The sequence below is a fragment of the Chiloscyllium plagiosum genome, chromosome 5, assembly GCF_004010195.1.
Source record: "Chiloscyllium plagiosum isolate BGI_BamShark_2017 chromosome 5, ASM401019v2, whole genome shotgun sequence".
Classification (NCBI taxonomy): domain Eukaryota; kingdom Metazoa; phylum Chordata; class Chondrichthyes; order Orectolobiformes; family Hemiscylliidae; genus Chiloscyllium; species Chiloscyllium plagiosum.
This window is the reverse complement of record NC_057714.1, coordinates 53,663,881-53,677,732: the sequence shown is the minus strand read 5'-3', so window position 1 is coordinate 53,677,732 and position 13,852 is coordinate 53,663,881. Positions and strand designations below refer to the sequence as shown.

At 39.1% G+C, this 13,852-nt stretch overlaps 1 protein-coding gene across 1 annotated transcript in view; it reads right to left on the bottom strand.

Moving 5' to 3' along the window:
* Positions 1 to 13,852, bottom strand: part of LOC122550249 (polycystic kidney disease protein 1-like 1) — a 291,308-nt gene that overhangs the window by 25,769 nt on the left and 251,687 nt on the right. The window contains exons 59-63 of the mRNA XM_043691004.1: positions 12,470 to 12,704; positions 11,877 to 11,981; positions 8,763 to 8,903; positions 6,808 to 6,942; positions 4,004 to 4,234 (exon numbers count right to left, since the gene is read on the bottom strand). Coding sequence (XP_043546939.1) covers positions 4,004 to 4,234; positions 6,808 to 6,942; positions 8,763 to 8,903; positions 11,877 to 11,981; positions 12,470 to 12,704 — 847 coding nt within the window. The remainder of the gene's footprint in view (positions 1 to 4,003; positions 4,235 to 6,807; positions 6,943 to 8,762; positions 8,904 to 11,876; positions 11,982 to 12,469; positions 12,705 to 13,852) is intronic.

The window sequence follows — 13,852 nt, the reverse complement described above, 5'->3', positions numbered from 1 at the left end:
CGGCCCAGCACTGATCCTTGTGGCACTCCACTGGTCACAGGCCTCCAGTCTGAAAAACAACCCTCCACCACCACCCTCTGTCTTCTACCTTTGGGCCAGTTCTGTATTCAAATGGCCAGTTCTCCCTTTATTCCATGAGATCTAACCTTGCTAATCAGTCTCCCATGGGGAACCTTGTCAAATGCCTTACTGAAGTCCATATAGATCACATCTCCTGCTCTGCCCCCATCAATCTTCTTTGTTACTTCTTCAAAAAACTCTTTCAGACGATATGATAGTCTCTGCTGTTCTGGCCTGTAACTGATTCTGCACATCTCCTGGATCTTCATTCCAACAGGAATTCCTCAAACATGCCCACCATATATCCTTCCTACGAGTGGACTTGAGTGGCAAACTGTCTCTCATTTTCACGTTAACATCTTGTAGCCTCACTCACTGTCCTGAGCTCTGATGTGACTGGCTTCCAGCAAGAATTTTATTTTCCCTTAATGCAGCAATACCTGTGCTATCTGCATAACATAAGAAATTGAGTGTGGTAATGAAAATGCAAGCACTTATAGGAGAGATTCCACAAAGCACTCACTGAACGTGTGTTTGGTCTCTCAGTTTAAGATCAAACCACTTTGTGAGCAGTGAATACAGAATTCAAAGATGTAGAAGTAAATCTGTGCTTTATTGTCAGCCACACAAAGTGGAGCATTGCACAGTGCAAGGATATCAAAGCTCAGATGTTGAACTTTCTGCGATTGCACGAGAAGTTGCCGTGGGATGGAATGTGTCATGTATTTGAGGAAGGACCAGGATGGGAATGGTCTTTGAAAGAGGATGGGAAGATGAGTTTGGTGGTGGCAGCGCACTGAAGATGATGGAAATGACAGGAAAGGAATAGCTGAATGTGCGGACGGTTGGGTTTGAGGAACAGAGACAAGAGGAAACTTAGCTATTTCTGGGAGGAAGAGGAAAGAGTGAGCCGCATGTACTCCATGCTGCGCCATGCTTCTCCAGTGGCTCCAATCTAATACCACCTTGGTGGCTGTCGATAGGAATGCAGCTGTGCAAATAACTTCAGACAGTGGGACAAGTTTCCTGGGACGAAACAATGAGCAACATGTATGATACCATTATGTCAGCTAAGGGTGTAAATATCTCACACTCTGTCTTACCTTAAAGCATGACACGTTACTAGAAGTATGCTCCTCAGTTGTATTCTATTATCTTGCCAAGCACAATATGTCTGATGAATGTCATGTAAGTGCGCTACCACCACCAAACTCATCTGCCCATTCTCTTTCAAAGACCATTCCCATCCTGGTCCTTCCTCAAATACATGACACGGCAACTTCTCATGTAATCGCAGAAAGTTCAACATCTGAGCTTTGATATCCTTGCACTGTGCAATGCTCCACTTTGTGGGGCTGACAATAAAGCACAGATTTACTTCTACATCTTTGAATTCTGTATTCACTGCTCACAAAGTGGTTTGCTCTTAAACTGAGAGACCAAATACACGTTCAGTGAGTGCTTTGTAGAATCTCTCCTATCAGTCCTGAGCTTCCAGTTGCTTGCTTTTTAAAATTCAATCCCAGGTTCTCACACACAAGGTCTGTCCTCAACCAGTTGCACTAGCCTCATGAAGATCACAACCTCATCATCTTCCATGGACTCCATATTGTCCTCTGGAGTCAACAATGAATTTTACAATTTCACACTGCATACTTTGTCCTCAATTTTAATTGCCTTACTGGTGCATAATGATTGGAATCTTGTTTTTCATTTGTTTTAGGACAGAGTTCTGTAATATTTTACATTTTTACTAAAACTACTACTGCTCCCTTTGCCTTTGGCAATTAATCTCTCCTGCCCCCTAGCTTATCTCAGACCTGCCTCCTAAATACCAAAATGTGTTTTTGGTGAAGATTGAGACCATCTGAGCAGCTGCCTTTGCTACTTTTCTCCTGTCTCCTTTAGCCCACCAGGCCAAATATCCTTCAAATGCTTCCTCGGCCCTCGGTCTGAAATTGTGTATTGCTGTAATTTCTCTCAGTCTTCCCTCATGTCCTCTCCAGACTCATCTTGTCCACGATACCTACCTATTATTCTTTTAATGATATTCTCACACTAAGCCAATGATCACAAACCTGAGATCATCCAAGTTCTGCTGATCATGTTTAAATTGGCAGCAAGACCCACTCTCTTATCATACCTGTGATCACTGGCCCACACAGCCCGACAAGTCCCGTCAGGCAACTTTTGATTTTAAACTGCTTAACATGGTTTGGCCCTTCATATCTCTGTAATCTCCTCCTGCCTCTCAATTCTCAGAATAGTGTTTCTGGCCTCTCAAGTAACCCCAACATTCGGTGTCCCACCACCATTGTGTGCCATGTAGGCAGTTGCCTATGCCCCAAACTTTGTAATGCTCTCCCTTAAACTCTAAGGCTTGCCTTCTGCCTTTAAGACACTCCTTAAAACCCCAAGATGCTTTGACTAATTCTTTGGTTATCTGCACTAATATCCACGATGCAACACATTGTCTTACTTAGTTTACAATGTGTGAAGCACTTAGGGATGTTTATCACAATAAGCACAAGTTGCGTACAAACTGTTTTTGTTGTTGAAGGAAGCCACAGATGATACAAAATTCTTCAAGAAACAAAATTATAAAAATAGTTTTCTAACATTGATAATGGATAATTATTTGCATTTGAATGGTAAACAACAACCAAATAGCTTGGAAGTCCAAAATATATCATCATATTTCAAGCTGAGAGATATGTAGATATAAATTTGTGTTTGTGCAGGGTGTTGAATTCAGTGCCAGCTTATATTTGATGCTTAAAGGCTGAGAAGTAGTTACTCCTCGCACAGAAGTGGGAACATTTTGTCATACAGAATTATTGTTATAACATTGCACAAGTGAACCGCAGAATATTTGAGTAAACTGCATTGATATTGCAATACAGAATTGTAGGTAATTGATGCGTTAGTCAAATACATAATTTTGTGATGCCTTCTCCTAATAAAAGAAATCTGTCAAACAAACCTCATGATTAATATTCATTGTTTTTGTCATTGCTGTAATGAATGCATGCTAAGTATGTCATGTTAAGATATCCAAATAACCTAAATAGACACATTGTCCTACTGACATGACTTGCAAGCCACTGGAAACTGCCATGTTTTACAAGTGCATGAAAAGGAAAACTATCATTCCCAGAATTTCAATAAAATGATCAGAAGTACAAAAACTACACTGCAACAAAATACTATCTGATGAGTCATAAACGTTCCGTTGATAACAGGCAAGACAACTTTTCTGGACAGACTATTTGTACGACTGGTTAAAGACTCAGTGGAGAGCTAGCAGCCTTGAAATACAGTTGCTTCAAACACTTTACAAGGCTTAAATTATTAAGCTTATTTATTCCACAATGGTCATGTCATTCAGAACAGGAATTTATGTGCATTCTCTTGGTCTAAGTTATGCTGACTACAGCTTACATTTACAAACTTATAAAGAACAAGGCATACATATCCATATCTTTCAAAATGTCCACAAGAGTGTGTCTATCACCTGGCATTTATAACTTTTTCACCTTTGTTAAAGCACTTGCAATTTTTGATTAAATATAACTCACAGCTCATGGAATCAATTAATTTAAAAAGCCTATTCCTCTCTACCCCAGCCTCTCTTTAGCTTCCTATTTCTGTCCCAGCCTATATCCTATATTTTTGTCCATTAGAAATGGAAGGGCCTTCTGATGCATTAAAATAGAGATATTATATTAAGAATACAGTTAATGAATTGCTTATTTAATATTGGGAAATTATCTTCCAATTAGTAATAAGATATCTTTTATCTAAATGTTTTGAAAAAAACACTTGCAAAGTACAAATTGCTTTAAAAATTCCTACAATCATATTATTTGTTTTTTCTAAATTCAGTGAAAGGCCAGTCAAAATAATCCACAAATATCACAATAATAATCAAAGTTGCACCTACCAATCCAGCCCAAAGAATGGTCATAATAATAAAAAATGTTCCATAGTAGGCACCAATGGATAGCTGGTTTAACTTGTATAAAGTTGAAAGCGTTCTCATTTCACTTATGCCCATGAAGTACATCAAAACTGTCTGAAAAGCTCTCACTGTGGTGCTGAATGAATAAGATTCTGACAGGAATAGCAGGTTGCCCAGGCAGGAATATGCCAGAATGACTAAAATACAACATAGCTGTAAAATAGAGAAGAACACAGAAACATCATGTTAAAATTGATGAATTCCTGTAGTAGAAAAGTTGTAAATTCAAACTAACGTGTCTTTAGTGTACATTTTTTAATGAATGCAGTTCAATTAAAAGCCAGATGATAATATTATCAATGAGCATCACAACAGATCTTAATTGGAACACTGAACATTAGTTGACACCATCTAATAACGAGAGTGTAACAGAACTCAAATTTGCTTGATTAAATAGCCGGTGAAATTAATCCAATATAACAATACCCTGGTAACAGCTGAAAAAAAACATTCTTTGCAACGTAACTTTCATGTCACAGGATGTTGTGTGCCTCTGTGCTCATCACAGAATCTGTCTGATCTCTTTGCTGATACTGTTATATTTGAAAACATTTATACAGGAAAAAGGGGTGTCCAGTGCTGTTACATTAAAAAGAATTCAGCGACATACTCATCCAAAATTGAAATGAAACTGTTTGCACAATGGGTGAATAACAAATGAAAGGAATTTAAATTAGAACCAGAGTTCAAATGTAATGAGGCAGTCAAAGACGTATATAAATATGACATAAAAATAATCTTCCAATGCCAATTGTGATGAATGGTAATGCATGCTGATTACAGAAAACAGGGCAGGATTGTGATTTGTTTGCCAAGTATAAGGAGGCTGCAAGGTGATTTAGACAAGTTGATCGAGTGGGAAAATTCATGGCAGATGTAGTAGAACATTGATAAATATGAAGCTATACACTTTGGTGTGGAAGATTCATAAAAATGATATAAGGGATGATGAGTTGTTATCATTATGAAGAAATGCACAACAAAGATCTTTTCATTAGAATAAGAATACTTTTGGGCCTTTGTTGAATTTGGCAGCAAGAAAGACTTTCAAAGATTTGCCAAGGTTTTATTGTAAATCCAAGATATAGTCAGAACATCATTTTCCACCTTTCAGATCCTTTTTGAGTCCAGAAACCAACACCCCAATGGGGAAGAATTTTTTAAAATCAGCCAACTATTACACATCTCTCGAGCAGGTAGGATTTGAACACAGTGTTCTCACACTACCACTGCACCAGAGGGACCCCTCCACTCTCTGAGCTGAGGAAGAGCTGAGCTCACCCCAACAAGCATCACCTGCTCTCAAGGAATTCTGGAGCAAATCTGGTTGAGCCTTCAAAGGACCTGACAATTATCACTGAAATGAAGGGGCAAATTTTCAAAATCAAAATCATACATGGGTAGAAATTTGTCTTGAGCATTATTGAATCTGCTGCTAATTATGCACAATGTCTGAGATTTAACTGTACTGAATTTAAATTAATATCAGTTAGGTGCTTGGCCAATTGATCCCCTATATTTCACCCTCCTTACGAAATCAATTTCTAAATCCAAACTTTCTTATTCAGCTTTATAGTGAGTCAGGTAAAGATGAAGAGAATTTGCTGTGGGGAGTAAAAGTTGAAATAAAAGAGAGTTTTAATTTACATTTCAATGAAGAGTACAACAGGGGCACCACCACACACACATAAAAAATGAGGTATCACCATGGTGCAGGTGCGCAACAGGACAAGTTGCATGCTAAACAGCATAAACAGCAAGTGACAAACAGATTTGTGATCCCAAAACCAACAGATCAGATCTTAAACTCTGCGCTCTTGCCACATCCAATTGTGAATGTTGCTGGACAATTAAACAACTCACTGGAGGAGGAGGCTCCACAATATCATCCAGAGTTCATTGCCCAGAGTGATACTTGGTCCCCACCCTATTGAATACCCAGGTATTGTCTGGATGTTTTGTGAATTCATCAGATAACATTCCTTTAAAGTGTGAGCCCTCGCTGGGTCCTTCCAGACAGACTGACTCCACTTTAAAAGATATGGAATGTAAATTACAGCTATACAAATGTTCAGCCATCTTAGAAACTGTCATCTTAATTTACTGGATTGCTGTTTCAGTCTTTTAAAATTAAGCTAGGAGCTTTTAGGTGCATAAGTACATAGCATCATCTTAACAAATGATCTCAGATATAAACATGGATTTACAACAATGTGAATACATGTTAAAAACTTATACTCACCAGCTGCCTGGTTTCAGAGTGACTGGGCTTCATCAAGTAGCAGAAATCAGTTGGCACAGGAAGAGCCCAAGAAATTCCATGATTTCAATATAGACTGAGAGTAGGAACAGGAGCTTTAGGAAGACAGGCTTCAACACTGAAAGCCTGGAGTAGTAGGAGCAGATGGAAGTCCTTGGACATGACATGGGACTGTGAGAGCAGGAGGAAGGGAATCCACCGAAGAGATCACTGCTAGTGGTCTACTTATATCCAAGGCACAGGGGAAAAGAGTAGAAAATGCCTTATGGGGTTTACAGGCCACAGAACAGGAGGACTGTGGCAAACTATGTTATCAAATTATTGTAAGGTCCCTGTTTTACTACCAGTGTTAACACAGAACAAAACTTGATGAAGTCAACCTGAAGGAGGGACTTACTAACCTCGTTAATTTCACAGTACTTAAACAATAGTTTGAAGTAAACTGAATCAACATAACTCTGCTTACCATTGGGAACATCAGGCAGGAATAGGACAATCGCAACATTGTTACACATGGGGCGATCAACTTGTTAACACGTAGCAAACGAATACTTTTTATTAACAGCAGGAACACAATCAAACCATGAAGGAAACGTTTCACCTGCCAGTGAAACAAAAGTGTTGTTAGTTTTAAATTTTTAAAAAATCTGTGATATAGAAGTTGCAGTCTTTACAACACTGATCTAGTGAATGGTATTCCTGGAGCTGGAGTAAGAGAGAGCAAGGAACCTTCTCGTTTTGGTCTCCTCATTTGAGGAAGGATGTGGTAGCACTGAATGGCCCTTGACAGCCTCAGGATACAACAGTGAGTTCAACAACTTCACAGCATGATCACTGTTCTCCATTTTGATCACACACCTCACCTCCACTTGCTCCTCTCCCTCCTTTGTCAACAGCACAGGAACGATTATGTTTCAGCTTCCTTCAGCTTTGACGTCTCTCAAGATTAATTTTCCTTCTCTCACTCTGCAGAGGCTGCCAGGTCTACTAAAATTCTCTCGCACTTCCTTTTTTTAAAATATATTTCAGGTCTCCAGCATCTGTGCTAATTTCATATATTTCAATCCTGAGAGAGTTCAAAAGAATTTCATGTGGGATTTGAACAGCTAACAGAGTTAGCTGATTCAAACTTCTGTCCCAAAGTGTGCTCACTTGCTATTCCGTATTCCCTGTTTCTCTTTACTTCTCTTCTTAGGCATTAACTGTCATTTTACTTCCCACAGTGAATGAATGGTTTCCACCTGAGAACTAACCAATTTTATCCAGAACAGTTGAGTTAGTGGTAACTTAGTGGCTATTGTTCCTGCTATCCAAATCTTTGAAAGAAGATTCTGTAACGTCTTCAGGTGACTGCTTTATTTCTTTAAAATATTGTTGTTGCTGCTCTTCATCTTCATGTCGTCATCTCTCAAATAATGTGCACTTTTCACACTTTGGAATATTCTACTTATATGTTGGAACGTAGGAAAAGGAATTGGCCATTAAGCCACTGAAGCCTGTTCTGTCAGTTTACTGAGATCACGGTTGATTTGTGGCCTAACTCCACATAACTAGCATTAGTCCACATTCCTTAATACTTTGCATACAATCTCAGGTTTGAAACTAACAACTGATCTAGCATCAAGTGAAGCATCATGCTGGAAATCTAAAAATAATCGCTGCAAATACACAAGCAGTCAGACAGCAGACAAAAAGAGTAACATTTCAAACTGATAACTAAATGTTAAAAATGGAGAGGTATGAACACAGAAAATGGAGGATGGACTCATATCTTCGCCGTGCACTGAGGGGAGGGATGTGTAGAAGTTCAAGGGGGAAGGTTTATTGTACAATGTCTTTCACCATGCCATAATTTTCTCTTTGTTATTTACTTGCTTCTGTTCAAAATATGCTTAAACACCATTACATGAACCTGAGGAACAGTCACTGGACCCCAAATGTTAACTGTTTACTCTCTATAGATGCTGTCAGACCTGCTGAATTTCACCAACAATTTTTGTTTTTGTTATATGCATCCCTTCCAGTTCTGACAAAAATTCATTGACCTGAACCTTTAAGTTTGTGTTTCTCTCTAATGGGGTTATGTATCGCCTGCTTAGTGAATACTTCTTCAGTCATGAATTTTATTTTCACAGAAAACAATGCACACTTGCAGCACGTAGGAAAAAATTGGATGCCATTGTGCATGGAGTTTTCTAACTATTTTATATTTACCTTCGGCAGATGGAAAGTAATGTGGAATGTGCTCATTGAACATCTTTTCATCTCTAATACAGTTGAATGTCCACATGTCAATGTAATTATGTAAATGATTCCAAAATGTATGGTGGTTGTATAGCATCATTAAACAAATGCTAGAAAACAATGCTCTGCACATTTCTTTCCTACAGCAAAGTTCCTCTAGCTGTTTCCTGTTCTCACCTGCATCCATGCAGAGATAAAGCTCATATCTACAAAGGCTTTGAAATATCCACTGTGAAGCTGGTCAATAATGTCCACAGCCAATACGAAGTAAAACACATAATATACATAATAGAAGAGACTGACCATGACAATTCCGATCTAGAAAAGAACAGGAGACACAGACTGTAAACTGTATACCTCACACACTGTTTTACTTATGGATTACATTTAAGTCCAGTAACAGTGGAAGTCTGCAGAAAACTGAAAAACAAATGGTATACATAATCTAACCAATAAAATTAACAAAATTCTGGTAAACCACTTCACATTGCAAGAGTTCAGAAACAATACTGACTGTCAGTGTACCTAATTTAGACATACTGACCACTCAATGAAACTCAGTTTATTGCAGCTTAAACATCAGTTACTTCAAATACTGTATTCCATAAACTGAATGCAAAAGAAGACTTGCTTTTATATTGCACCATTTATGATTTCAGCAGATTTACGGACAGTCAAATACTTTGGAAGTGTAGTCAGTATTGTAATGTAGAAAATGTGAAACCAGTTTGACCATAGGAAAGTCTCACAAACAGCAAGATCATAATGACTAGGTCATTTGTGTTTCTTTAGTGATGCTGTTTGAGGGATATGGAAGAATTTCAAGGCTTTTTTTTCAACTAGTGCCACGTGACCTTTTCTAAGCACTTGAGAAAACAGTAGTATAACTGAGCAGCATTCCCACAGTACCAGTCTGGATTGTTATGCACACATTTCTAAAGTGGAACATGAACCCTCAACTTTCTAAAACTGCAAAGAACCTCTGAACCCACACCTAATGATTGTCAGGAAGGTGGTGATTTGTTACAGTCCATCTGGTACAGGTCCATCTAGGGAGTTCCAGGATCCTGATCTATTAACGGTGAAGTATAGTTTCCAGTAAGGATATTTTGTGCCTTAAAGAAGATCAAACAACTGTTTGAGGCTCCGATCCTTCAGCAAATTCCATCCTTCTTGGCAGTAGAGGTCATACGTTTTGAAGATGCTGTCAACGAAGACTTGGTTAATTACTATGATGCATCTTGTAGATTGCACATAGTACTGCTCTACTAGCCATTGCTCACAAATGGTACAAATGTTGAAAGTGTGTTGCTGATGAAGTGGACTATTTTCTGCTATATGGTGTCAAGTGTCTTCTTGGAGCAAGTGGAGAGAATTGCATTACAGTCCTGACTGTACCTTTGTAGATAGTGGATTATTTAGGGAAAAAGGAGTGATCTACTCATTGCAAACTTCTTTGCCTCTCCCTTGGGTGGCTCTGCAATGGTAATTGAATATCAAGGGGAAAATGATTAGCTTTTCTCTTGGAAATGGTTATTGGTTGGTACTTGTGCTGTCTGAATTTTCTTATTTTCTGCGCAGAAACTGTGGGCGATCAAGTATGAACACATATGGGAGTTAGGAGAAGAAGTAGGCAATTTGGCTCCTTGAGCCATTCTACTACTCGATAAGGTCATAGCTAAACTAATTGCAACCTTAATCCTCCATTGGCATTCCACATCATTATAGAATGGCACCAATTACCACATTGGGATTTAAACCCAGGTGCCCAGAATATTAGCTGGTGTCTAGATTAATAGCCTAACAATAATAACACTAGGCCAAAACCTCCCTAAGGAGGCTAGCCAGAAATTACCATTAATGCCTCCCCTCTGCTTTCTATCCATGCCAATATGTACGGCTCAGTGGTTAGCACTGCTGCCTCACAGTGCCAGGGGCCCAGGTTCAATTCCAACCTCGGGCAACTGTCTGTCTGGAGATTGCACATTCTCCTGGTGTTTGCGTGGGTTTCCTCCAGGTGCCCCAGTCTCCTCCCACAATCCAAAGATGTGCAGGTTAGGTGAATTGGCCATGCTAAATTGCCCATTATGCAGGGGTACATCTGGGTGGGTTACTCTTCGGAGGGTCGGTATGGACTTGTTGGGCCGAAGGGCCTGTTTCCATACTGTAGGTAATCTAAAAAAAAAGTCTCCCCTATACCCATAGACTTTTATATCCTCCATAACCTTTGATGTGGCACCTTATCTGAAAGCAATCTAGAAATCTAAGTGCAATACTTCAACCTGTTCCCCTTAATTCACAGCACATGACTTCTTACTTCTTCAAAAACTCCAATAAATTAGTTAAACAGAATCTAGTTTTCACAATGTCATGTTAACTGTCCTGTTTACCTTAAACTTTTCTGACTGCCTGGCCATAACATCTTCAGTCATGACTTCTAACATGGTTCTGGTATTAAGCTAAGTAGCCTATAATTTTCTGCTTGCTGTCTCCCTTCCTTTTTTTTTTGAATAAAGGAGGTACATTTCTATTTTCCAATCTAAAGGAACTTAGCTCAAATTTCAGGAATTTTGGGAAATTACGACAAATGCACCAACTGTTTCACTAGCCAATTCCTAAAACCCAACATCCTAATATGAAGTCCATTAGGAAGCAAGGACCAGTCAGCCCCCAGCTCCAACAAGACGCTCAGTAAAAGTCACCAAAGGTAAAGTCACCACAGTCCTCCAGATGACAAGAAAGTATTTTGAAAGTCCCTTCACACTTCACATTTTCTCACATAATTGAAGCTGTTTGTATCCCACAATTTTCTGGTCATCCCTGTCTGAGGCTGCTTCTCTGGAGGATAAAGTCTCCTCCAAGCTATGGAATTTCTGTGTGGCAGAGTTTTGATTCCTAGAAGTGACAAATGCAACAAAAAAGGAGAGAAATGGAATCTGAAACTGAATTTTACTGTGAAAATTTGAATTGTTAATGCTCTATGTACATTTATTCTGATAATAAATGGCTCATCAAACAGACATTAAGCGCTCAACAATCTGTTTTTGTCAGCTCTTTTCAAATACAAGGCAGCATCATGAATTGTCAAACTGTATCATAGCATTCCACGCATGGGATGCCACGATGATGAAAGTCGAAGCTATTGTATCTATTTTGGTCTCCACCCTCCAGATAATTATCTTCTGAGTTCTTCATTTCTTGTCAATATTCCCGACCTGTCACACAAGTGAGGGTTGAGACAAAACTTTAATTTAATTTGATCGAAACAATTTACTACAACAAGCTTCTGACCTCCAACCAGTTCCAAGGCTCCTGCCAGTAACTCAGCATGCCCCTCTGAGTCATCTTGCACACCTGGAAGTACAGGTGAAGTAGAATAAGGGCCAGGAACAAAAGCTGCAAAGCACAACAACAGTGGCATAAATGTAAAATGCAAGCGCAAGGTACAAACACTTAAAATCAGATGAAATAATTTCTCCATTATTTTCAAAGGTTTCATTTATGTTATGCAACTAATAAGTTTATGATATTTGTATATGAGATGGTGAGCTAATTTCATTGTTTAATGTGGTTGGAATTGAATTCAAAGTGATGGCTGGGCACTCAATTCTATATCTGGTAAACATGGGCCAAGTGTCCAGAACTGCACTTCGTTCTGCAGAAATGAATACTTTCACCGAGAGATGCCATAAAGTTGTTTGATGCCAAAAGTAAAAAAGCACTTTAAAACGTAGACACTGAATAACAAAATTGGAAAAGGACTTTGAATGTTCAATATGATTTCATTTACATTCTGACTGTAGCTTGTCACCTTAAAACAATTTATTCATATTTACTCCAAAGAAAAGCAGCCAGTATTTTAATCCGTGACCTGGAATTCTCACCTCAAAAGCCATGATGAAGTAATTCACAACAGAGTTCTTCTGGTAAATGCTGACTGACTCTATACGAGCTGATGGAAGTACACCCCCTAATGGTGGAAACTCTGCCAGCAGAGACACTGTCGTGAAGAGGTTGGTGGGAGGATTGTACAGAGTGAACTCAACCATCACTGCTCTCGTGTTCTGATTAATCCACCTAGTTTCCTTCAGTGTTAGCAATGTTGCATACGTCTTGTGCCTAAAATGTTGAGGGAGGGAGTTAGTCTAAATAGCAAAATAAATACTAGTTCAGTCTGCACTACTGAAAACATAAATAATGCTTACATAGTTTTTGCTGAAATTGTTTCAACTACAATTGTCCTTCACACAGGAACATTAATTGCTCCATTCATTTGCTATTGTATTATCCAGTCAACAGCTACATTGTTGTGACTCACAATATTCCTAATTCTGCAACATTTCAGAAATATTAATATGAAAGATGTTTTCTTTTAGTATACCTACTCTCGATGATAGATCATCTTCAAGGTTTCATCTCACACTTTTCAATCCACCTGGAAAAGGTTAATCTCAATTGTAATCTTCAATTTTTCTGATTATTCCACTCTCCATCTCTGCCCTTATATGTATCATAAATGGAGTTAGGTTACAGATCAGTCACAATCTCATCAAAAGGTAGAACAGGCTTAAAGGGCTGAATGGTCTATTCCTGTTCCAATGTTTTTATGTCACAATTCAGGAAAGGAACATGGAAGAAACCAATCAAGAAGCTATGAGAATCAAATATCCCGAAGCAAAGAAACCAAATAATATTTTATTGAGAAGTACATCCACTCAATCATAAAGATTGAATTACCTCGCACAAGGCTCAGGACAAGGATAGATGCGTTACAGTTAAGGGGAGGAAAGGGGACAGACAGACAGTGCAGAGATCCCCTGTGGACATTCCCCTCAGCAATAAGTATACCATTTTGGATACTGCTGGGGGGGATGACCTAACAGAGGAAAGCCAGAGTAGTCAGTTCTGACTGGCCCTGACACTGTGGCAAAGAAAGGAAGGAGGCAGAATAGAAAAGTACTCGTGGTAGGGGACTCGATAGTTAGGGGAATCGACAGGAAAGGTATGTTGCCTCCCTGGTGCCAGGGTCCGGGACATCTCCGATCGGGTGTATAAGGTTCTAAAGGGGAGAGCGAACAGCCAGAAATCGTGTTACATATTGGTACTAATGATATAGCCAGAAAAAGGATTGAGGATATAAAAAGTGATTTCAGGGAGTTAGGATGGAAGCTGCAAAGCAGGACGAACAGAGTAGTGTTCTCTAGTTTACTACCGGTGCCACGAGATAGCGAGGCGAGGAACAGGGAGCAGGCGCAGCTTAACACATG